The sequence below is a fragment of the Pipistrellus hanaki genome, assembly GCF_964339955.1.
Source record: "Pipistrellus hanaki genome assembly, chromosome: 1".
NCBI classification, from domain to species: Eukaryota; Metazoa; Chordata; class Mammalia; order Chiroptera; family Vespertilionidae; genus Pipistrellus; species Pipistrellus hanaki.
The window spans coordinates 105662320-105685693 of NC_140503.1; the positions used below are offsets into that span (position 1 = coordinate 105662320).

Consider the following 23374-nt stretch of genomic DNA (forward strand, 5'->3'; position numbering starts at 1 on the left):
TGCCTCTCACAACCAACCATATCAAAACCACAACTAAATGGCAGAACAACTACTACTCAGAACTGGGGGAAAGCTGGCTAAGTGGAAGTTCCACAACTAGAGAGGGGAAGAAAGTGCATTGAGACTGGTAAGAGGTGCAGAGGCATGGAAAGTGCTGGCACCTGGATGTGCTGCTCTTTTAACAAGGAGGGAGATACAAGCTCCCACTTGCTCTGAATTCCAGTTCCAGGCGAGACTCTGGGAGACCCAGGCACATAGGGGAGAAATTGGACTGTCTAGCATCGGAACAGGAATGCAAGAGCAGCTTTCTCTTAGAGGTGCTTGCAGGGATCATTGTTTCTGCATGGGAGTATGGGTTTCTGAGAACCAGGGACTTCTCTGGTTCAGAGCTGACTGGATGCCACTGCTGTATGCTCCTGTGATTCCCAGAGACCCCACCCCACCCAATTTACAACCCCACTCAAGCTGTGCGCATTGGCTTTTGCATATGAATGGTCTGTCCTTTCTCAGACTAAATCCTGTCAAACTGCAGCTGGGTCAGAGATCCCCAGAGCTTCCAAAAGAAGGCCCAAAACCTGGTAGCACAGTGGCCTTGCTTCATAGCTGGGACTCATCTGGGCACTTCCAAACTCCATACAAAGAGGAAGAATCTGCAGATGTCTCTGTAGCTCCTGTGGGGTGGCCCCTGGCAATGGCTGACCTTGCACCTCCTTGATCTCCAAAAGATTGGCAAAAGCCAATGCGCACAGCTTGAGTGGGGTTGTAAATTGGGTGGGGTGGGGTCTCTGGGAATCACAGGAGCATACAGCAGTGGAGATCAAGGAGGTGCAAGGTCAGCCATTGCCAGGGGCCACCCCGCAATGGCTGGCTGTACCCAGTGATCAGAGTGAGACCTTACTGGATTACAATTCTTCATATCCACAAGAGACACACTCAAGGGGCAGACACAGTGAGCACCAAAGCCCTATTGAAGCAAGTCGTGCCCCATAAGGGTATCTCCTGTGCTAAAAATCTTCCAGTGTATACACAGCTGGCCATCACAGCCATTTGGCTTGGAGGTTAATTCCTCCCGGTGATACCAATAGCAATCAAGGGACAACTACAATAAGACTGTGCAAACAGCCTACAGAGGGGTGCACCACGAGTGTCCACCTCAGGTGACTGGGGAGACTGAGCCACTGGGCTCTATAGGACACCTACCACACAAGGCCACTCTATCAACTCAAGGAGACTTAGCACTGCCAGTACATAGAAACAAACACAGGGAAGCAGACAAAAATGCGGAGACAAAGAAACAGATCACAAATGAAAGAAATGGAGGAAAACCGACTGGATATAGAGTTTAAAAACATGGTTATATGGTTACTCAAGAATCTTCTAGAAACATTGAGAAATTTAGTGAGACCCACAAGGATATGAAAAAGGAACAATCAGAAATTAATCATACAATAAATGAAATAAATAATAATATACAGAAATTCAACAGCAGACTAGAGGATCCCAAGAATCAAGTTAAAGATTTGAAATATGAAGAAGCAAAAAACACCCAACCAGAAAAGCCAAAAGAATCCAAAAATATGAAGAGAGTATAAAAAGCTGCTGGGTCAACTTCAAGTGTACCAACATCCGAATTATGGGGGTGCCAGACGAAGAGAAAGCAAAATATTGAAAACCTATATGAAGCAATAATGACAGAAAACATCCCCTACTTGGTGAAAGAAATAGACTTACAAGTCCAGGAAGCGTAGAGAACCCCAAAGAAGATAAATCTAAAGAGGATCACACCAAGGCACATCATAATAAAAATGCCAAGGGCAAAAGACAAAGAGAGAATCTTGAAAGCAGCAAGAGAAAAACAGTTAGTTACCTACAAGGGAGTAGCCATATGACTGTCAGCTGATTTCTCAACAGAAACTATGCACGACAGAAGGGAGTGACAAGAAATATACAAAATGATGAATAGCAAGAACCTACAACTAAGAATACTCTACCCAGCAAAGTTATCATTTAGAATTGAAGGTCAGATAAAGAGCTTCACAGACAAGAAAAAGCTAAAGGAGTTCATCACCACCAAACCAGATTTTATATGAAATGCTGAAGGGTATTCTCTAAGAAGAGGAAGAAAAGGTAAAGTTAAAAATTATTAACAATAAAATGACAACAAATACATATTTATCTTTTTTTATTTATTAAATTATTATCTGTGTACATATCTTACCATTCTCCCCCTCCCATACATGCCCTCCCTCCCAGAGTTTTGTGTCCATTGGTTGTACTTATATGCAGGTATACAAGTCCTTCGGTTGATCTCTTATCTCCCCCAGATCTCCCTACCCTCCCCCACTGTAATTTGACAGCCTGCTTGTTGCTTTACTGTCTCTATATCTATCTTTTGGTTCTTCAATTTAAAATGTTCTTTATTATCCATAAATGAGTGAGGTCATGTGGTGTTTCTCTTTCATTAACTGGCTTATTTCACTCAGCATGATGTTCTCCAATTCCATCCAGGTTGCTGCAAATGATGAGAATTCCTTCTTTTTTATGGCAGCATAGTATTCCATTGTGTAGATGTACCATGGTTTTTGGATCCAATAATCTGCTGATGGGCACCTACGCTGTTTCCAAATCCTAGCTATTGTAAATTGTGCTGCTTTGAACATAGGGGAGAATATATTCTTTCTGATTTGTGTTTCTAGTTTCTTGGGATATATTCCTAGGAGTGGGATTACTGGGTCAAATGGGAGTTCCATTTTCAGTTTTTTGAGGAAACTCCACACTGTTCTCCACAGTGGGTGCACCAGTCTGCATTCCTACCAGCAGTGCACAAGGGTTCCTCTTTCTCCCCAACCTGGTCAACACTTGTAGTTTGTTGATTTGCTGATGTTGGCCATTCTGACAGGTGTGAGATGGTACCACATTGTTGTTTTGATTTGCATCTCTCAGATAATTAGTGACTTAGAGCATGTTTTCATGTGCTTCTTGGCCTTCTGTCTTCTTTTGAAAATATTCTATTTAGGTTCATTGCCCATTTTTTAATTGAGTCATTTATCTTCCTTTTTATTAAGTTGTATAAGCTGTCTGTAGATGTTGGAGATTAAACCTTTATCAGTGATAACATTTGCAAATATGTTCTTCTGCTGTAAAAAAGCTTTTTATTTTGATGTAGTCCCATTTGTTTATTTTCTCTTTAGCTTCCATTGCTCTAGGGGCAGTATCAGTGAAGAAGTTCTTTGGAATATGTCTGAGATTTTGCTGCCTGTGGATGCCTCTAGTATTTTTATGGTTTCCTGTCTTATGTTTAAGACCTGTATCCATTTTGAGTTTATTTTTGTGTATGGTGTAAGTTGGTGATCTAGTTTCATTCTTTTGCATGTATCTGTCCAGTTTTCCCAATACCACTGATTGAAGAGATGGAGCTGGAGAGCATTATAGTCAGTGAAATAAGTCAATCAGAGAAAGATAAATATCACATTATCTTACTCATTTGTGGATAATAATGATCAACATAAACCGATAAACAAAAACAGATTCAGAGACAGAGAAGCATTGATCAAATGCTCAAACCTCAGAGGAAAGAAAGATAGGGGAGGGTTGGAGTAAAGCAGAGAGATCAACCAAAGGACTTGTATGCATGCATATAAGCATAACCAATGGACACAGACAACAGGAGGTGAGGGTGAGGGTAGGATAGGGGGTGGGGGCAATTGGGGGATAATAACACATTTATAATACCTTAATCAATAAAGGAAAAAAAGATATAAGTAGGGGAATATAACATGTTCATGGATTGGTAGAATTAACATCATTAAAATGTGCATACTACACAAAGGAATCTATAGATTAAAGCCCTATTAAAATACCAATAGCATATAGGCTGTTTCCAAATTCTGGCTATTGTAGATTGTGCTGCTCTGAACATAGGGGTGCAAATATCCTTTCTGATTGGTGTTTCTAGTTTCTTGGGATATATTCCTAGAAGTGGGATTACTAGGTCAAATGGGAGTTCTATTTTCAGGTTTTTGAGGAAACTCTACACTGTTCTCCACAGTGGTGCACCTAGGTGCCCGTCAGCAGATGATTGGATCCAAAAACTATGGTACATCTACACAATGGAATACTATGCTGCCATAAAAAAGAAGGAATTCTCATCATTTGCAGCAACCTGGATGGAATTGGAGAGCATCATGCTCATTGAAATAAGCCAATCAATGAAAGAGAAACACCACATGACCTCACACATTGGTGGATGATAAAGATCATTTTAAACTGATGAACCAAGAGACAGATATAGAGAAAGTAAAGCAACAGGCAGACTGTCAAATTACAGTGGGGAGGGTAGGGAGATCAGGGGGAGATAATAGATCAACCGAAGGACTTGTATAAATGCATATAAGTACAACCAATGGACATAAAACTATGGGGAGGGAGGGGATGTGTGGGAGGGAGGGAGGGGGGGGCAATAAAAAATCAATAAAATATGTAAAAATAAATAAATTAATTAAATATTAAAAAAAGAGAAAATATCTGTGTTCTATTGGTAATAAAGTTAGAGGAACTGCTCTTAAAAAATAAATAAATAAATAAAATACCAATAGCATATTTCACAGATCTAGAACAAATACTCCAAAATTTTATATGGAACCAAAAAAAGACCCAGAATAGTCACAGCAATCCTGAGAAAGAAGAACAAAGTCAGAAGGATAACAATATTAGATTTCAAGTTATACTACAAAGCTACTGTAATCAAAACAGTCAGTTACTGGCACAAGAACAGGCATGTAGATCAATGGAATAGAGCAGAGCCTCCAGAAATCTACCCAATTCATTACTCTCAATTAATATTTGACAAAGGAGACAAGAGCATACAATGGATTCAAGACAGACACTTTAATAAATGATGTTGAAAATATTGGACAGGTACATGCAAAAAAAAAAAAAAGTAAGAAAGAAAGAAAGAAACTAGACTAACTTACACCATATACAAGAATAAACTCAAAATGAATAAGACTTAAATATAAGTGGTGAAACCACAAAAATCCTACAAGAAACTATAGGAAGCAAAATCTTAAACATCTCTCAAAAAAATATGTTTATGGATACATCTCCTAGGGCAAAGGAAACTAAGAAAAAAATAAACAATTGGGACTATATCAAAATAAAAAGCTTCTTCCCAGCAAAAAAAAAAAAACCAACAACAAAATGAAAAGGGAACACATTGTAAGGAAGAACATATTTTCCAATGACACATCTGATAAGAGGTTAATATCAAAACATATAAGGAACTCATACAACTTAACAAGAGGAAGACAACCCAATTTAAAAATGGACAAAGGACTTAGTTCTCCAAAGGTGGTAATTAGATGGCCAAGATACATATAAAAAATGCTCAAGGTCACTGATCATCAAAGATATGCTAATTAAAACAACTATGAAGTATTTCCTCACACCTGTCAGAATGGCTACCATCAACAAATCAGAAATGACAAGTACTGGTGAGGACATAGAGAAAAGGGAACCCTAGTACACTGTTGGTTGGAATGAAGACTGGAGCAGCCATTATGGAAAACAATATACTGTTTCCTCAAAAAATTAAAATGGAACTGCCATTTGACCCAGTGATCCCACTTCTAGGAAGATATCCTCAAAAAGCCGAAACTCCAATCAGAAAGAATATATGCATCCATATGTTCATAGCAGCATAATTTACAATAGCTAAGATCTGGAAACAGCCCAGGTGCCCCTCAGTAGATGAGTGGCTTAAAAAACTGTGGTACACAATTTTTTTACACAATGGAATACTATGCATCAGTAAGAAAGAAGGATCTCTTACCCTTTGACACAACATGGAGGAACCTGGAGAGTATGATGCTAAGTGAAATAAGCCAGTCAGAGAAAGACAAGAATCACATGATCTCACTCATATAATGAATAAAATAAACTGATAAACAAATAGATCCAGAGACACAGAAGCACGGAACAGACTGTGGAATTTCAGAGAGAAGGCAGCGGTGAGTGGGTGGGTGGGTGGGAAGAGAACTTGTATGTATAATGTATAACCTATGGACACAAACAATAGTGTGAAGACCTGGTGTGGGAAGTGAGGGGGGCTAGAAGGCATCAATGGGGGAGGGGAAGGGGAACATATGTAATACTTTCAACAATAAAGATTTAATTAAAAAATACAAAGATCATGAATGGAGAGAGATAGAAACTCTGATGAGAGAAACTTCGTCAATTAGGTGAATCTTGCATGCCCCTTACTGGGGATCAAGTCTGAAAGCCAGGCATGTGCCCTGACTGGGAATCGAACCAGTGACCTCTTGGTTCATGGGTCAATGCTCAACCACTGAGCCACACAGCTGGGCTTCTTTGTTTTTCTTTTTTAACTTGTCAACCTACCAACTTTTTACATCTCTGAATGCTTACAAACAATAGTAAAAGTATTTACTATTCATCATGACCTGGTTACTATTTTATTTTCAAAATTTTCTAGTGCTTTAGAAGATTTAGGATAAATCATTTTTAGCTTTTTGACATTTTAACTGTCAAGAGTTGGGGGAAAACACCTACAACATTTCTCAAAAGTTCCAACACGGTTACTTAAATTCCTGACCATTTGTATGACCATTTCCCTTAAAAACAAGCCCCTTTGTTACACAGTGATTTAGTGTTAGGCTTACCTCTGTCTCATTTATTTTCTGCATATTAAAATGGCTCAGCCTAAATAGTACATAGTATTTCCACAGTGTAAAATTGACAACTGGATTTCCTTGAGGATCAATTGTCAACTGGTCAACACGATGGAGTTGTGCTAATGCGTTAAACTGTTGTAGCATTGCAAGATTTGTTTCCTTGAATTTAAGGTGCTGCAATAATAAAACACACACACAAAAAGCTGACCATTAAATTTAACTATCTTAAAATAGTTACACTTAAATTTCACTAATTATTCTCTAAGTAAATCTGTAAACTTTAGGCTCGGCTAAAGTTTATGCTTTCAATTACATTATGTCAACTGAATCTACTAAACCTTACCTACCTTTAATCCATGTAATATATCATTGATAAAATCCATTAATTCATCCAATATTTGGATCCAAAATGATTTCCCTTCTGCAAAGGACATTCCCCCATTTATTAACAAACTAAGATCCTTAAAAATTACAGAAACACAATAACTCATTACAATCAATTGTATATACTTTTTGCTAAAATTAAAACTACAAAGAAATCATTAAAATTACAATTTTAAGAATTTTATAAATGCAGGGTTCACAATCCTGCTGAGAGAACTAGTAGTTAGGTGTTATACCTGCATCTTGCCAATTACTGTGCAGACTACAGGAACATTAAAGTCTCACAAAAACTGAAAGGCTATTGTAAGTGTTCTATCTGTGAAATTGGATGTTCTTTTCTAAACATACTATCTTTACTTCTATCTATCTTATTTAGGGAGTTTGATATGGAGAAAAACAACTTATAAAAGGCCTAACAGAGAATAACATAATGATAATAAGAAAGAATGTATATAAATAACAGTTTCTGCCAAAGCATACCAATAAATAATATTGTACAATAATACAATAATACCATAACTGGAAAAGGCTAACTCTCAAAGTAATCATTTTATATGCTGCTAAGGGACTACTATGAACATTATGTTAAAATGTACATGTCCCAATAGCACCAGGTACAATAAATGAATATATAATATATGGTCAGGTGAGGTCTTGTTGAATGCTTCTTTACAAAGTAGAAATAAACAAGTTTGTGTGTTTGTTTGTTTTTTGTTCGTTTTTTTAGCAGTATTTACATTCTTTTTTAAAAAAATATATTTTATTGATTTTTTTTGCCCCCCTCCCTTCCTCCCTCCAATACCTTCCCTCCCCAGAGTTTTATGTCCATTGGTTGTACTTATATGCATGTATAAAAGTCCTTTGGTTGATCTATTATCCTTCCCAGATCTTCCTCCCCTCCCCACTGTAATTTGACAGTTTGCTTGTTGCTTTACTGTCTCTATAAGAAATAAACAAGTTAAATAAAATTATATTAGTTCTTTAAACTCCATAAAAAATCATTTTCTAGACAGACAATTTCCAATATTAACTGAAAGCTGCAAGAGCATTTATAAATAACAATTTAAATCCCAGGTCCATAAAATTAACACAAAAGCTTAGACTCCCTGCCAGATAGAAACTCCGTAAGTAAGAGTTTAAAACAGGTGTGTAGCCTAAACATACAAGTCATGACTGAGAATGATTTAAATAAACTACTAAAAGTAAATACTTACCAGAGAATTAGGGAACTTCATCTTCAATTTGGGAAGCACTTGGACGATTTCATCAAATTCTATGAAAGTGAAGGACACTGTTGTCACCATTCCTGCTGTTTGAATGCTCCAATTCCGATCTAGAGATTCCAGTGCTGCTGAGCCATACAGGGAAAGTGTGTCCCCATCCACATCAACAAGGTGCGTGTCTGTGACAGATAAGGCTTGTAAAGCATTGGTGAGTACTGAGTCCAGAGACCTGGAAAAGCCAACATACAATTTTAAATGATAGTCTTATCATGCAAAGTAAATAACAGACCATGAAGACCAGTTGGAAAAAGTATTTAAAATTCTATATCTACTTTTTCATTTAAATAATTATACGCAGAGTACCAAAGATTAATTTTCAATAGAATATTTGGAAGTTTTATATCTTCTAGTCATATATATTTTACTTTTATTGTTGACACTATTGCAGATATTCCATTTTCTCCCAACCCCTTTGCCTGCCTCCACCCAGTCCCTACGCCTTTTTTCCTCTGGCCATTACCACACTGTTGTCAGTAGTCTATGGGTTAAGCATATATGTTCTTTGACTAATTCCTTCAATCCAGTTCTATACTCTTCTCTTCTAGTCATATACAGGGTGTCTCAAAAATTTATATATACTTTTAACAGCTGATAGATAAATTTTGAAAATGAAATGTATTTGAACAAACACTGCCTTTATAATTATTCAAAGTGTGTCCATACATTTTTTGGGACACCTTATATTTTAATTCAAAAAGAGGCACATGTGCATAAAAATTAACAGCTTTAAACCCAAATTTTTATGTCAATGAAAAATAATTGATATTCTATTTAGTTAGAAAGCAATCCATTTAATGTGTCATAGATGTTTTCATGGCAATACAAATAGATTTTTGTAATCTATAAGGCATTCCAGTGTCCAGCTGGGAAACACACACACACACACACACACACACACACACACACACACACATTTTACAAAACATTTTTTCTATATTAAGAACCATGGAATATCCTATCCTATAAAATAAATGGCTAATATGTAAATAGGCTGAATGGCAGAACAACGGAACCGAACAACTGAACAACTAGTCACTATGAAGTGCGCTGACAACCAGGGGATGTGCGCAGAACATGGCGGGCATCAGCTGCGGCAGAACGATGGAGCAGGTGAGCAATGGTGCACTCTCAGCCAGCACTGACACTTGCACCAGCTGCCTACAGCAGCCTCATGGCCCACAGTTCCTTTCAAGGTGCACAAATTTGTGCACTAGGCCCCTAGTAAAAATCCTATCTAATAAAGAGGGAATATGCTAATTGTCCCTCAAGTTGTTGCAAAGATGGTGGTGCCCACAGCCAATAAGGAGAGAATATGCTAATTGACTGCCACGTCCTCAAAGATGGCGCCATGCACAGCTACAAGATGGCGGTGCCCAGTCCCCTCAGCCACTCCACATGCCTGCTTCCAGAGTCCCCCAGTCCCCTCAGCCTCCCAGCCACCCAAGGCCAGCCCAAGGCACAGGCAAACCTTGGCTGTTGGCTGCTCAGCTGCCCAGGACTGGCCTGAGGTGCAAGCAAGGCTCAAATTGTGACTGCCCAACCGCCCAGGGCTGCCTGGGGCTCAGGTAACCAGGGCTGGCCGAGGCTTGCACTGCTGGCAGTGGCAGCAGCAAAGGTGTGATGGGGGCATCGCCTTTCCCTGATCGCTGGGTTGTCTCCCGCCTATGAGGACTCCCAGACTATGAGAGGGAGCAGGCAGGGCTGAGGGATTCTCCCTCCAATGCATGAATTTTCTTGCATCAGGCCTCTAGTAAATTTATAAAACACTTGATAAGACATAAAATAACTCTTAACAATAGTTGATCTCTCAGAAGTTGGGTTAAAGGGTAAATTGGACTTTCTATTTTTGAATACTTTAGTGTTGTTTAAAATTTTGCATGTGTATACTACATTTATAAACATTAAAATTAATTAAGATTTCTTCCCCATTTTAAAATAAAAAATGATGAAAAATAATCCATTACTTATTAATGTGTACATGTACAAAATCACCTCACATACACTACTCAATATAAAAGTTGTTACTATTTTCAAAGTAGGAATCACATTTTATGTAAAGGTTACTTAAATGATAGCCAGAGAAGAAAAGAAATAGCTTGATTCAACTCAAATGTTCTGGGTTGTTTTTTTTTTGTTTTTTTTTTCCAATTTGAAAAATGTTTGGCTTTTGTCCTATGTGTTTTCATTCTGGCACTTTTACTTTCAGATTTTCCCTTATTAATATTAGTGCTTTGTTCCCATTTGTGCTTCTATGGACTTTTGTACTCTCCTCCAATACATCACTTCTCATATTGCACCACAATTACATGTCTAAAATTTTGCCACCTCTATCACATAGTGAGTTCCTTAAGGCTAAATACTACATTTTTTCATATTTTGGGGCCTGGAGCCTAGTAATGAGCTTTTCACAATGTATATTGAGTAAATGCATTATTAAAGATCTTAAAAATGTGTATAATGGTGCTGTTGCAAGATAAAGCTGACAAACCATCATCCTGTTGGTTTATCAAGTTTTACTAGACTTAAGTGAATGTATATCAGAGCCACAAGAGATTTTCAACCTTTTTCATCTCCTGGCACATATAAATTTATTACTAAAATTCTGAAGCACACTAAAAATATATTTTTTTCCAAACTGGCAAATAAGTAGGTATAATTTTGATTCATTCACACTGAATGGCTATTTTATTGGCTGTTGTCCTATTTTTTATTTGACAATTTAAGGGAAAAGAGGTCATTTCCCTGAATAAGTTGGCATGTATTGCATATTTTAAAAATTCTTGTGGCACACTGGTTGAAAATCAATAACTGCCAGCTTAGTCAAGCTTCCCCAGACATCCTTAGCATTATAGCTACCTCCACTGCACTCGCCAGCCATGAGCCCAGCTTCTGGCTGAGCGGTGTTCCCCTATGGGCACACACTGACCACCAGGTGACATCTCCTGTGTTGAGCGTCTGCCCCCTGGTTGTCAGTGCATGTCATAGTGACAGTCGTTCTGCCCTTCGGTTGATTTGCATATTTGGGTTTTATTGCATAGGATAATCAAACATTCAATGAGCATTAATATATGAATAATCCTATATGAGAATCCTATAAAAGTAAAATCTGATAATAGAACAACAAAAAAAAAAAGATGAGAATTAAGAGTTGTGCTTTGAATGATAGACTTGTATTGAGTTATGTAGAGCATATAATCATTTCTGTAATAAGAAAAAGGGTAGAAGTTACATTTCACTGCCATGAAAATAATGAATGCTTGATGAAAAGGATGCCCCTGTTATGGTACTTCCCATTTTGCACAGCAATTACCTTGTTTACTTATCTGTCTTATCACAAAATACGATGATCCTTGAAGGCTCAAACTTGGTCATATTCACTGTAGTAGAACCAGCATCTAACACAACTCTTAGCACATGTGCTCAATAATATGTCTCAAGGAAATTAATGAAGTGAGACAATTAGGATTTTTTTTTTTGTATCTATTACATTTTAGTGTTGAGCAAAGAGGCAGAATCAATTATATAGTCACAAGATTATTGAGAATTATTCTTAGCTGAGGCAATGTAAAGGAAGCAAAAAAAAAAAAAAAAGGTAGGTAAGTTGATGGAATGATGCTTGATGGCCATGATTCTCAACAAAAGAAGTGTATTTTAATGTAAAAATGAAGGGAAATCAGAACTATGTACCAAAAACATGAGTAAATCCTTTGAGAAGTGGTATTATTTTATATCATACTAGTGACCCAGCATGCGAAATCATGCAAGTCCTGAAATCCCTCCCCTCATGCAGCCCCTCACTCCTGCCCAGAAAGAGTCCCACAGCCACCACCACCTCCGCTGCCGCTGCTGCCTCGGGAGGTGGGACCCAGAAACCCACTCATGCCTCTGGTCAAGTCCTTCAGAGTCAAGTCCCTGACCATCCACGTGTACCTAGCAGCACACGCAGCCCCACCCACTCATGTGCTCCTGCTGCACATGCAGCCTCCTGCTGATCAGTTGTTACAGCAAGAGGGTGTCACGACATACTAGCTCTTTCATATATAGGATATTTCAAAGTATCTTGCTTTTCTTTGTCCATATAATTAAAAGTTTAAGACCAATCTAAGATGGCAACTGTGTAACTGGAAACTACTCCTACTCCTAATCCCTCACCTACAGAAGAAGAGAAACAGAATTTAACCAGGAGGTTGCTAACCCACAAAACTATACTAAACATCCTTTATAGAACAGATGGGCACTCTGGTTTTTTTGAAAAATGACAAAACAAGCCAACTATTGGCTGATCTTTAAGTTTGATTTCTAAGTTGAAGACTTTTGGGCTTTTCTACAACCATATCAAGTTGTCTAGTAATTCAATGTCTGGCTGTGACTACTTACTTTTTCAGAGGAGTATTGAGCCTATGTGGGAAGATGATGGAGGCAAATGAGGACAATGGCTAAGTACATTGAAAAAACAGCAGAGACAAAATGTCCTCAAATGCTTTTGGTTAGAGACACTGCCATGATTTATTGGAGAATCCTTTTTAAACAATATACATTTTTATTGATTTCAGAGAGGAAGGGAGAGTGAGAAAGATAGAAACATCAATGATGAGAGACTATCATTGATTGGCTGCCTCCTGCACATCCCCTACTGGGAATCGAGCCTGAAACCCTGCACATGTCCTGGATAGGAATCAAACCCAGGATCCCCTCAGTCAGTAGGCTGATGCTCTATCCACTAGCCAAACAAATTAGGGCTGGAAAATCTTTTGATGACTACAGTAAAGCTGTTGTTAATGTTAGAGCTAAAGGTGATAAGATAGCAAAATGGATTACCAAGTGTGAATATGGAGAAGCTATTACATATATAGGGAGGGTACACCAGGAAAGGTTAGGACTTCCTCCAAAGATAATGACTGGATATTAGTCCCTTGCAGACACAGCTACTACTAAGAGCAGCTCCACCACTAAAAAGGGGTTTGTTGTTTAAAAAAAACACAAAACAAAACAAAACAAAAACACCTTCTGAGTATTCTCAAAGGGAACTGGACCAAGCAATTGAGATTCGGGAGCTGAACCACAACCTTTTCAAAAGCAGAGTACACTGCATTTAAATTTGATTCTCATCTAAATGTTGCTAAGATAAAAGAGAAGTCACATTTGGCTTTGTCTAGCACTTCTGTATTAATTTAAAAGCAATTCTTTTAGAGTATCCACTTATCACAATCAAAGAATTACAGTACACATTGTCCCCAGAATCCATAAATGTGTTCTTGGCCCACTCAGTAATAGCTTACAAACACAATTTACCCATCCATAAGATTAAAAAAGAACTTGTTTTTCCAAGCCTTGCAAGAAAAGTATTCTGTTTATGTTCCATTATATGGAGGAGTATATTTTACTGGTTTGAAAAATTACAACGGAGACGATTTTCTAGCAATTCTTTTTGCTTTGTTTTACACCTTTGGACATTCTTGCTGATGGCTGCTAGATTTTAATTTATTTGTTTCCCTATTTGATCATATTAGTGATTTTATTTTAGTGTTTCATTTGTTTTCTTCTTCATGTAACATTGATGAAGACTCCAAGAATATGACACAAAAGTGAAATAAACATTAATTTTGGGCATTCTTTGGTAATTTTTTTTGTAACTATAAACCTTTGCTACAGATTTATGCATTTCATTCAAATCAGTGATCTATGTTTGTGTAATTTCCTAAACATAATTGTGGACTACAAAAATGTAACATCATAATTACATTCCTAATTAAAATTAGTATCTCTGTTTTTGTATCTTTATAGTTTATTTTAACATTTTGTATTACTTAGGTTATTTTGTTTTGGTTAATAAGTGGCTCAAGTATAAAAGCAGTCCCATTCATATTAGGACACTGCACAAAACTATACATAAAATGTGTATGTGAATTTTTTTTAGACAACTGGATTTGTCCAGTCATTTCTCTATCTCTATGGAAGATAGTACTTCTTATTGCAAGTATTTGTATATTTCTTAGTAGTGTCTTTCACACAAACAGCATTAAGTTTGGAACACTATTTGATTATTATGTTTATTACAATTTTTAATAAATTAAATAGGAAGAATCATATATAAGGAAATAAAAAAAGAATCCTATCTAATAAAAGAGTAATATGAAAATTGACCATTATTCCAACACACAATATGGCTGCCCTCATGTGAACACAAGATGGCCACCACAAGTTGGCCATCAGGGAAGGGCAGTTAGAGGCAATCAGGCTGGCAGGGGAGCAGTTAGGGGGTGATCAGGCTGGCAGGCAGAAGCAGTTAGGGGCAATCAGGAAGACAGGCAAGTGAGCAGCTGGGAACCAGCAGTCCTGGATTGTGAGAGGGATGTCCCAGAATGGAGAGGGTGCAGGCTGAGCTGAGGTACACACACCTCCGTGCACAAATTTCATGCAAGGGGCCTCTAGTATAAACTATAAAATAAAAGTATAATATTAGAAAAGGATAATTTATTTTGTTTAAAGTTTTGTCAAGCATATTGTTGGGAAAATAAGTGAAGAAATAAGCAAGCTTAAATTCAGCAAAAACAGTCATATAGTTACAAAACAAAGCAGAAGTAACTTCCAATTTATATAGATCTGAAATGGACATTCAGTACAAATGAATGGAAAGTTTTCTGGGCTGTAGGTAGGTTCATCCTCCTCAATAGAAAATATAGAACCTGTTAAATGAGTCAGATGATACCTAAGCCACACCAGTTATTTTCTAAATGAGGCTTGAGTTTAGCCTCTGGACAATACAGACCAGAGGAATATGTTCCTCAGGGAAGGTGTGCTCTGAGAGTTTCATAAGAAATAGCATAGAAAGTTTGCTAAGCAATGTTTCTATGTTGAGGATTGTCCTTTCAGTTGACCTTGTATAATTAGTAATAAGTCTACATCTTTTTTATTCATATATATATATATATATATATATATATATATATACACACACACACACACACACACACACACACACACACACACATATATATAAAGAGGTAATATGCAAATTAGGCTGGGATGCCATAATGGTCATGACCAGCTTATGAGAAGGGGCCAGGTGAGGGCCTAGAGCCTGAGGTAACAACAGACAGGGTGGCCTGTATCTGGAGCTGGAAAGAACAACTGGCAGGGGAGCCTGCCCCCAGTCCCAGCGCTGAGGCCATGGCACTGGGCTGCTGGATCCAGAATGGAGACACAAACCTGCAGCAGGGCTAGACCCAAGTCCCAGCCTCATGGCCACAGCCCTGGGCTGCTGGTACAGGGCGGAGACACAAACCTGAAGGTTCGATTCTGATCAAGGGCATGTACCTAGGTAGCAGGCTCCTCCCTGGCCAGAGCCCAGGTCAGGATTCATGCAGGAGGCAACCAATCGCGGTGTCCCTCTCACATTGACGTTTCCATCTTTCCCTCTCTCTTCCATGCTTTCTAAAAACCAATGGGAAAATATCCTCATGTGAGAATTTAAAAAAAAAAAAAAAGAAAGAAATGTCATATCCTATGAAAGAGACATCTTGAAAATGCCTAAAGAAAGATGTCATTTTTTTGTGGTGAAGGGACTGGAGTCTGTGTTTATGAAAACACCTTGACAGCTAAGGTGGCTGGCAGTGGCTGCAGCAGTGGGGTGATAGAGGTGGTGCCTTCCCCTGATCAGCCTGATTGCCTCCCACAGAGGGAGGCCAGACTCTGGGGAGCAGGCCTAAACTGTTAATAGGACATCCCCTAAAGGCTCCCAGATTGTGAGAGGGGATAGGCTGGGCTGAAGGACCCCCCCTCCCACCCAGTGCATGAATTTCATGCATCGGGCCTCTAGTCCTACATAATAAAAGCCTAATATGCTAAGTGTCCAGTTGTCCATTCAACCAATCAAAGTATAATATGCTTATGATATGCTAAGACCACTCAATCACTCGCTATGATGTGCACTGACCACCACGGGACAGAAGCTTTGACTGGTAGATTAGGTCAGCTTGCTGCTGGGGTCTGGTTGATTGGGATTGAGTAGATGGGCAGGACATGCCCTGGAGCCCTCAGGTGGTCCCGCCCCAGCTGGCCAACCTTCTGCATCCCTCTCCAGCCCTGATTATGCAACAGTGGAGTCTCTCAGCCTGGCCTGCACCCTCTCACAATCCAGGACCCCTTGGGGGATGTAGGAGAGCTGAGTTTGGTCTGATCTTGCAGGCATAAAGGGCTAATATGTAAATTGACCAAAAGGCAAAATGACCAGTTGCTATGATGTTGCACTGACCACAAGGGGACAGGTGCTAAATGCAGGAGCTGACTCCAGGTAGTCAGTGCTAAGGATGTCTGCTCTCACCACTGTAGTGCTAAGGATGTCTGGGGGAAGTGGGCCTAAGCTGGCAGTTGGACATCCCCCAAGGGCTCGCAGACTACAAGAGGGTGCAGGCTGGGCTGAGGGATCCCCCAAGTGCAGGAATTTTGTGCACTGGGCCTCTAGTATATATGAATATTTATTCACTAAACATTTACTGTAAACTCATTATATATGGGGCATGATAGATAGATATATGGATAGCCTAAGAAGTATGGTAAAGGGCAACAAAATCATCTGTACTGCTAAGGATAATCAATATAGAAATCACATACAAGTTTTTGGATATATCAAAATTTTTCCTCATTTTTATTGGGCTATCATCTCAGAAATATAAAATGTTCTACTCATACTCTGAAATTCATTTAATGAACACATGGAATATAATTTCTCAACAGAAATGACCTCACTTCATCAAATAAAATGGCTAATCCAGAGAGCTTATTTTGCATTAGATACTGTGTAGGCCATCTATACTAATAAAAGGATAATATACTAATTAGAACAGACATCATCTGGATGTCCTTCCAGACAAAACCGTGGTGGCAGGGGCCGCAGTAGAAGCAGTTAGGGGCGATTAGGCAGGTAGGGGAGCAGTTAGGGTATGATTAGGTTGGCAGGGGAGAGCAGTTAAGAGCAATCATGCCAGCAGTTATGGGTGATCAGGCTGGCAGGGAGAGCAGTTAGGTGCAATCAGGTCAGCAGGGGAGAGCAGATAGGGTGATCAGGCAGGCAGAGGTGGTTAGGGGCAATCAGGCAGGCAGGCAGAGGGGTTAAGGGTGATCAGACAGGCAGGCAGAGTGCTTAGGGCTGATCAGGCAGGCAGGTGAACGGTTAGGGGCCAGCAGTCCTGGATTGCAAGAGAGATGGCCAATAAACTGGCAGTCAGTCATCCCCTCAGGGGTCCTGGATTGGAGATGATTCAAGCTGTGCTGAGGGACACCCTTCCCCCCATGCACAAATTTTGTGTGCCAGGTCTCTAGTGGGGATAAAAAAATAAACTAAGACCTATTTGCCCTTAAAGATATCTCAGTCTGGATGGATGGTGGTGAGAATGATAAATTTAGACATTATTCTAATATGACATGCTCATTGTCAATAATGAATACTTAAATGATATGCTTTTGGAATACAGAGGAAAGAACGATTTATTCTTCTAGAGAGGAGAAGTCAGGTTTCAAAAGGAGGTGTCATTTGAAGTTGTCCTTGAAAGATTAATAGAATTACATCAGAAATAGAAGGAGGAAGCACAATTTAGGTAAGAAAAAGCAAAACAAAGAAAGACACAGAAGCCTAATTATATATAACATTCAGTTAAGAACAATTTCAATATGGTTGGAACACTGCAACATAGGACAGAACAGTGAAACATATGGGACGAAGCAGAAGCTAAAGATGAAGCTGGAAAGTCAGATTTTATCCTATAAGTTTGAGAAGCAAAAAAAACCATTTTTGAATAAAAAGTAATAGGACAGCCATGGCTAGTTTGGCTCAGTGGATAAAGCATCAGCCTGTGGACTCAATGGTTCCAGGTTCGATTCCAGTCAAGGGCATGTACCTTGGTTGCGGGCACATCCCCAGTAGGGGGTGTGCAGGAGGCAGCTGATCAATGTTTCTCTCTCATCGATGTTTCTGGCTCTCTATCCCTCTCCCTTCATCTCTGTAAAAAAAATATATATATATATATATATATATATATATATATATATATATATATATATATATATATTAAAAAAGTAATAGGACATATTCAATACAAGGTTTTAATCACCACTAAAGTGCCATCATGGAGCAAGATGCTAGTGTTAGGGATACAAAGATGAATAAGATATGTCTCTGATCACAAGGCCCACTTGAGATAGGTCTGTTTTGTGGAGGATGTAGGAGGGAAAGGCTGGATGAACAGAGATTAGTAGGAAGCTCAGTGCAATAGTGTGTTAGATTATATAAAAGCATAATAAAAAAAGAGGGTATGGTGTAGTGGAAATGGTATTGACAAGATAATCAGACAGACCTTAGTTTCAATCCTAGAATGTCATTGATAAACATGACTTTGGGGACAAATTATTTAATTTCTTTGTAGTTTCAGTTTTCTGGTATGCAAAATGGTGATCCTAATACATATTTTTTCAAAGTTTATATGGAGACTAAAAATAATATTCTAAACCATACTTACTCAATACATTTTAGAGTTTACTTTTAATAAAAGAAGAGAATCAGATATTTAAGAGAAAATAAAAGTGGGATTTAGTGCCCTGGTAGGTTTGGCTCAGTGCATAGAGTGCTGGCCTGCAGACTGAAGGGTCCCATGTTTTATTCCAGTCAAGGGCACATATTTAAGCTGCAGCCCCTGGTCAGGGTGTATGTGGGAGGCAACCAATTAATGTGTCTCTCTCCCATCAATGTTTCTCTCTCTGCCTCTTCCCCTTCCTCCTGTCTCTAAAAAAATTAATGGAAAAATATCTTCAGGTGTGGATTAACATTAAAAAATGTAGGACTTAGTGATTGATTGCAGGGAATACAAGAGAGGGAAGAATCGAGTATGATTCAAATGTTTTAGAGCAGGTGACTGAGTCACCTGGTCCAATATCTTATACAAAGGGTCTATGTTTTATCATTTTTTTCCCCATGAAGCCAAATACACTTACATGGATATATCCCAACTCAAATATTATTTCTATAACAGTGGGAAATCTGCCATCAAATAGAAATTCTCTTCAAGATCATTTAGTGGTTAATCTAAGTCCAAAGATTACTTATTCAACTCAATCTTTATATAAGAACTCATCAGAAAAATATTCTATGCCTTCTTGATTAGTAAAGGACTCTAAGCTCTAAGATAGGATTATATATATATATATATATATATATATATATATATATATATATATATATATATTATAGTTGACATACAATAGTATATTAATTACATAGCACAGTAAGGAGACATTTATATACCTTATGAAGTACAGGGTGATTAACTTAATGCAATAAGTGTTGACTCCCTGAAAACCCAGTTAAAAGGAGAATATACTCTTAAGTTCTAAAATAGAGTATTTCAGATAATTTTGGATTCTTTGGTATATTTTGAAAACATCTTTTGGGTTTCTATAACTGGTTAGAAGAAAGACTTAAAACATCTCATAAGATCATTTGCCCAATGAATAAGTGGTGCTGATCCCTATGATAATGTACTTTATGGATTTCGATTACAACATTTGTAGGTGTGGAAATTCATTTTATGCATTATATTTTATTATAGAAGTGTTGGTTAAAATAACACAGTGTTCATAGACAGGAAATGACCAAAAATAAACCAATTTCACTACACACATCCAATGTAAGCAAAGAAAACATTACACCAAGTACTTTCCTGTTTCTGTCAGGGGAAAGAAACCTGCAATGTGACACTTTACTGTAAAGCTGTCCCAAGGACAGTGAATAGTAAAATTGATGGAATATAGCAAAATTTTATGAAATTTCTTTCCTGAATGTGCTATAATTTTTTCATGGATACTTGTTTCTTGGCATTTAGTTACACACCTATATGATAAAGGTCACAGACACTGTAATACAAGAATTAGCCACTTTTTTGGCATTATGAAATACTAAAAACTATAAATGGGATTGTTAAAAATGGAAAACCTATGTAATATTTTTAAAAAGCAAATCAGAACTACAAGGAGGACACTTTGTGGCCTGCTGACTAGCTTTCCACCTTCAGAAAGAATCAGGCTTATATCTTTCCAGAAAGATGAAATTTAATTATATTTTTAAAGACTTACAGATAATGTAGTAATGCAACTTGTAATATTTAAAACACTTCACTTTGTACTTCAGATAAAATAGACTGAGCAATTAATTGTGTTTGTAACCTCTTCCTTTTAGTCCCCATTAAAGTAACTAAAATGGTATAAACCCAACAAAACAAAACAACAACTACAAAGAGGAAGACAATCTGTAGCAAGAAATTTCAGCAAACTTCTGGATACTAGAAAGTGAAAAATGTTGAGTGATGAGGAAACTATAGCTTTGAATATGCCCTGGAAACAACAAAGAGAGCAGCCAAACTGCCCAGTAGAACTTTGAAAAGGAAAGAACACTAGCTATGTTGGAAGATGGTAGTGAGAAGTGACACTGAACACGGGGACATTAATTGAAGATCTATAATTGGACTATCTAGTTCTCCCACTACCAATAAAACAACCAGGCAGAGTAGCATTGCAATCAATGGGAAAAAGAAAGAATACTCAATAAATAACACTAGGGTAACAGCTATTCCTGTAGGGCAGTGTTTCCCAAACTTTTGACATATGTGTACCCCTTCTATAATTTTCATAACACTGAGTATCCCTCGTACTCAAGAGAACGTAGAATTAGGCACAGCTAAGCACGGTGCAGTGCATATCCCCACCAAACTCTGGTGTAACGCGTACCCCCACCAAACTCTTTCCGTACCCCTGGGAGTACGTGTACCACACTTTGGGAAATACTGCTGTAGGAGGAAAACAACAAAATCAGATTTCAACCTCAAACTTAAAAATCAATTTCTGGTGTAATAAATACTAAAATATGAAGGCCCTGGTCAGGTAGCTCAGTTTGTTAGAGTGTTATCCCAACATGACAAGGTTGTGGGTTCTATCTCTGATCACGAGACATACCAGAATCAACTAATGAATGAATAAATAAGTGGAACAACAAATCTCTCTCTCTCTCTCTCTCTCTCTCTCTCTCTCTCTCTCTCTCTCTCTCTCTCTCTCTCTCTTTCTCTTTCTCTTTCTTTCTCTGGTTCTCTCTCTTTCTCCCTATCCCTCCCTCCTTTTATCTCTCCCTCCCTCCTTCCCTCCCTCTCCCCCTTTCTCTCTCTCTCTCAAAATCAATAAAATTTTAAAAAATAAAGTGTTTAATAAAAGACTAAAATATGAAAGGCCAAAATTTAAACCTTTAGGAAGATAAAAATGGGAGAATCTTATATAATAAAGAGGTAATATGCAAATTAACCATCACACCATCACAAGATGGCTGCCTACGACCAGGCTGACAGGGGAGTTAGTGAGGGATGACCAAATGACTGAATAAGCAGGCTGAGTGGGGCAACCAGGTCAGCAGGGGTGCTAGTGAGGGATGACCAAACAACTGAATAGCAGGCTGTGTGGGGCAACTAGGCTGGCAGGGGGGCAAGTGAGGGACAACCAGGCTGACAGGGGGATAGTTAAGGGTAACCAGGCTGGCAGAAGGGGGCAGTTAGGGGTGACCAGGCCAGTGACGGGGGGAGGGTGGGATAAGAAGTGACCAGGTCTGCAGGGGGTCAGTTAGGGCAACCAGCCCAGCAGGAAGGTGAAGTTGGAGGTGACCAGGCTGGTGGGGGTGGGGGGGGCAGTTGGGGAAAATTAGGCTGACAGGAGAGCAATGAGAAGTGACTAGGCTGGTGAGGGGGCAGTCAGGGGTGACCTAGCCGGCAGTGGGGGGGGGGGCAGTTAGGGGCAATCAGGCTGACACGCAGAGGCAGTGAAAGGCGATCTGGCCATCAAGAGGGAGTTAGGGGCGACCAGGCAGGCAGGCAGGCAGTTGAGTGATTAGGAGCCAGCAGTCCCAGATTGTGAAGATATACTATTGCCGGTTTTTGGATATCCTTCGAGGGGTCCCAGATTGGAGAGGCAGGCTGGGCTGAAGGGACTCCCCCTCCCATGCACAAATTTTCTGCCCTGGGCCTCTAGTATTTTTATAATCTTAATTTAGTAAAAAATTTCCCCTAAATATAATCTAAATAATATAAATAAATAAACCATAAAGGAAAAGGTATATATATTACTATCTTCAAAATATAAGTAAGACTATGAAAAATTGCTTAGAGGGAAAACAAAGAGTGAGAAGAGGGCCCAGAACTAAAATCTGAGCAACTCTACCATCTGAAGTTGAGAGGCTAGAAGTACTTGACAATATAAGCATAATGGATGAAAAGAAGTCTAATATTAATCCTACCTAATAAAAGAGTAATATGCAAATTAACCATCACTCTGCTACACTCACAAGCCACGTCCACTACCAATCAGAGTGAGTATTCAAATTAACCCCAACCAAAATGGCTGCCACCACAGAGAGCAGGAGGGAGGCTTGGGTTTACCTGGCAATGGAGGAAGCCAAGCTTTCCACACAACCTGGCAGGCCCAGGCCTCTACTCCAGGCTACAACGTTTCAATTATGGAAGGTGAATAATCCACAACAGAAATGGTTGCTGTCACTGAGCGAGCAGAAGACTTGATTTCACTCCAGGCTACAAGTTTCAAATGTAGAAGATACCAGGGCCTCTGCTTGGTTTGCTGGGAGGCGTGGGCAGCCTGCAAAACCACCACAGGCCCCTCAGCCAGGCCACCCCACACTCTAAGGGAATCCCCACCCTGATCCAGGACACCCTTCAGGACAAATCAGCTGGCCCCGACCCATGCACCAGGCCTATATCCTATCTAATAAAAGAGTAATATGCAAATTGACGGTCACTCCAACACACAAGATGGTTGCCCTCATGTGGTCAAAGATTGTTGCCCCCATGTGGACAAAAGATGGCCAACAGGGAAGGGCAGTTGGGAGGGACCAGGCCTGCAAGGGAGGGCAGTTGTGGGTGATCAGGCCAGCAGAGGAGGGCAGTTGGGGAGAACCAGGCCTGCAGGGGTGGGCAG

General features: G+C 39.0%; 1 protein-coding gene across 9 annotated transcripts in view; it reads right to left on the reverse strand.

The window, feature by feature from the left end:
- The window catches only part of LRRC49 (leucine rich repeat containing 49), a 182350-nt gene that overhangs the window by 31846 nt on the left and 127130 nt on the right, over positions 1-23374 (reverse strand). For 8 of the 9 annotated variants that reach the window (XM_084885081.1, XM_084885079.1, XM_084885075.1 and 5 more), the window contains 2 exons: positions 8291-8528; positions 6681-6866 (listed from right to left, as the gene is read on the reverse strand). In XM_084885081.1, the coding sequence (XP_084741207.1) occupies positions 6681-6866; positions 8291-8528 (424 nt within the window). The remainder of the gene's footprint in view (positions 1-6680; positions 6867-8290; positions 8529-23374) is intronic. The other variant, XM_084885080.1, reaches the window with a different exon arrangement.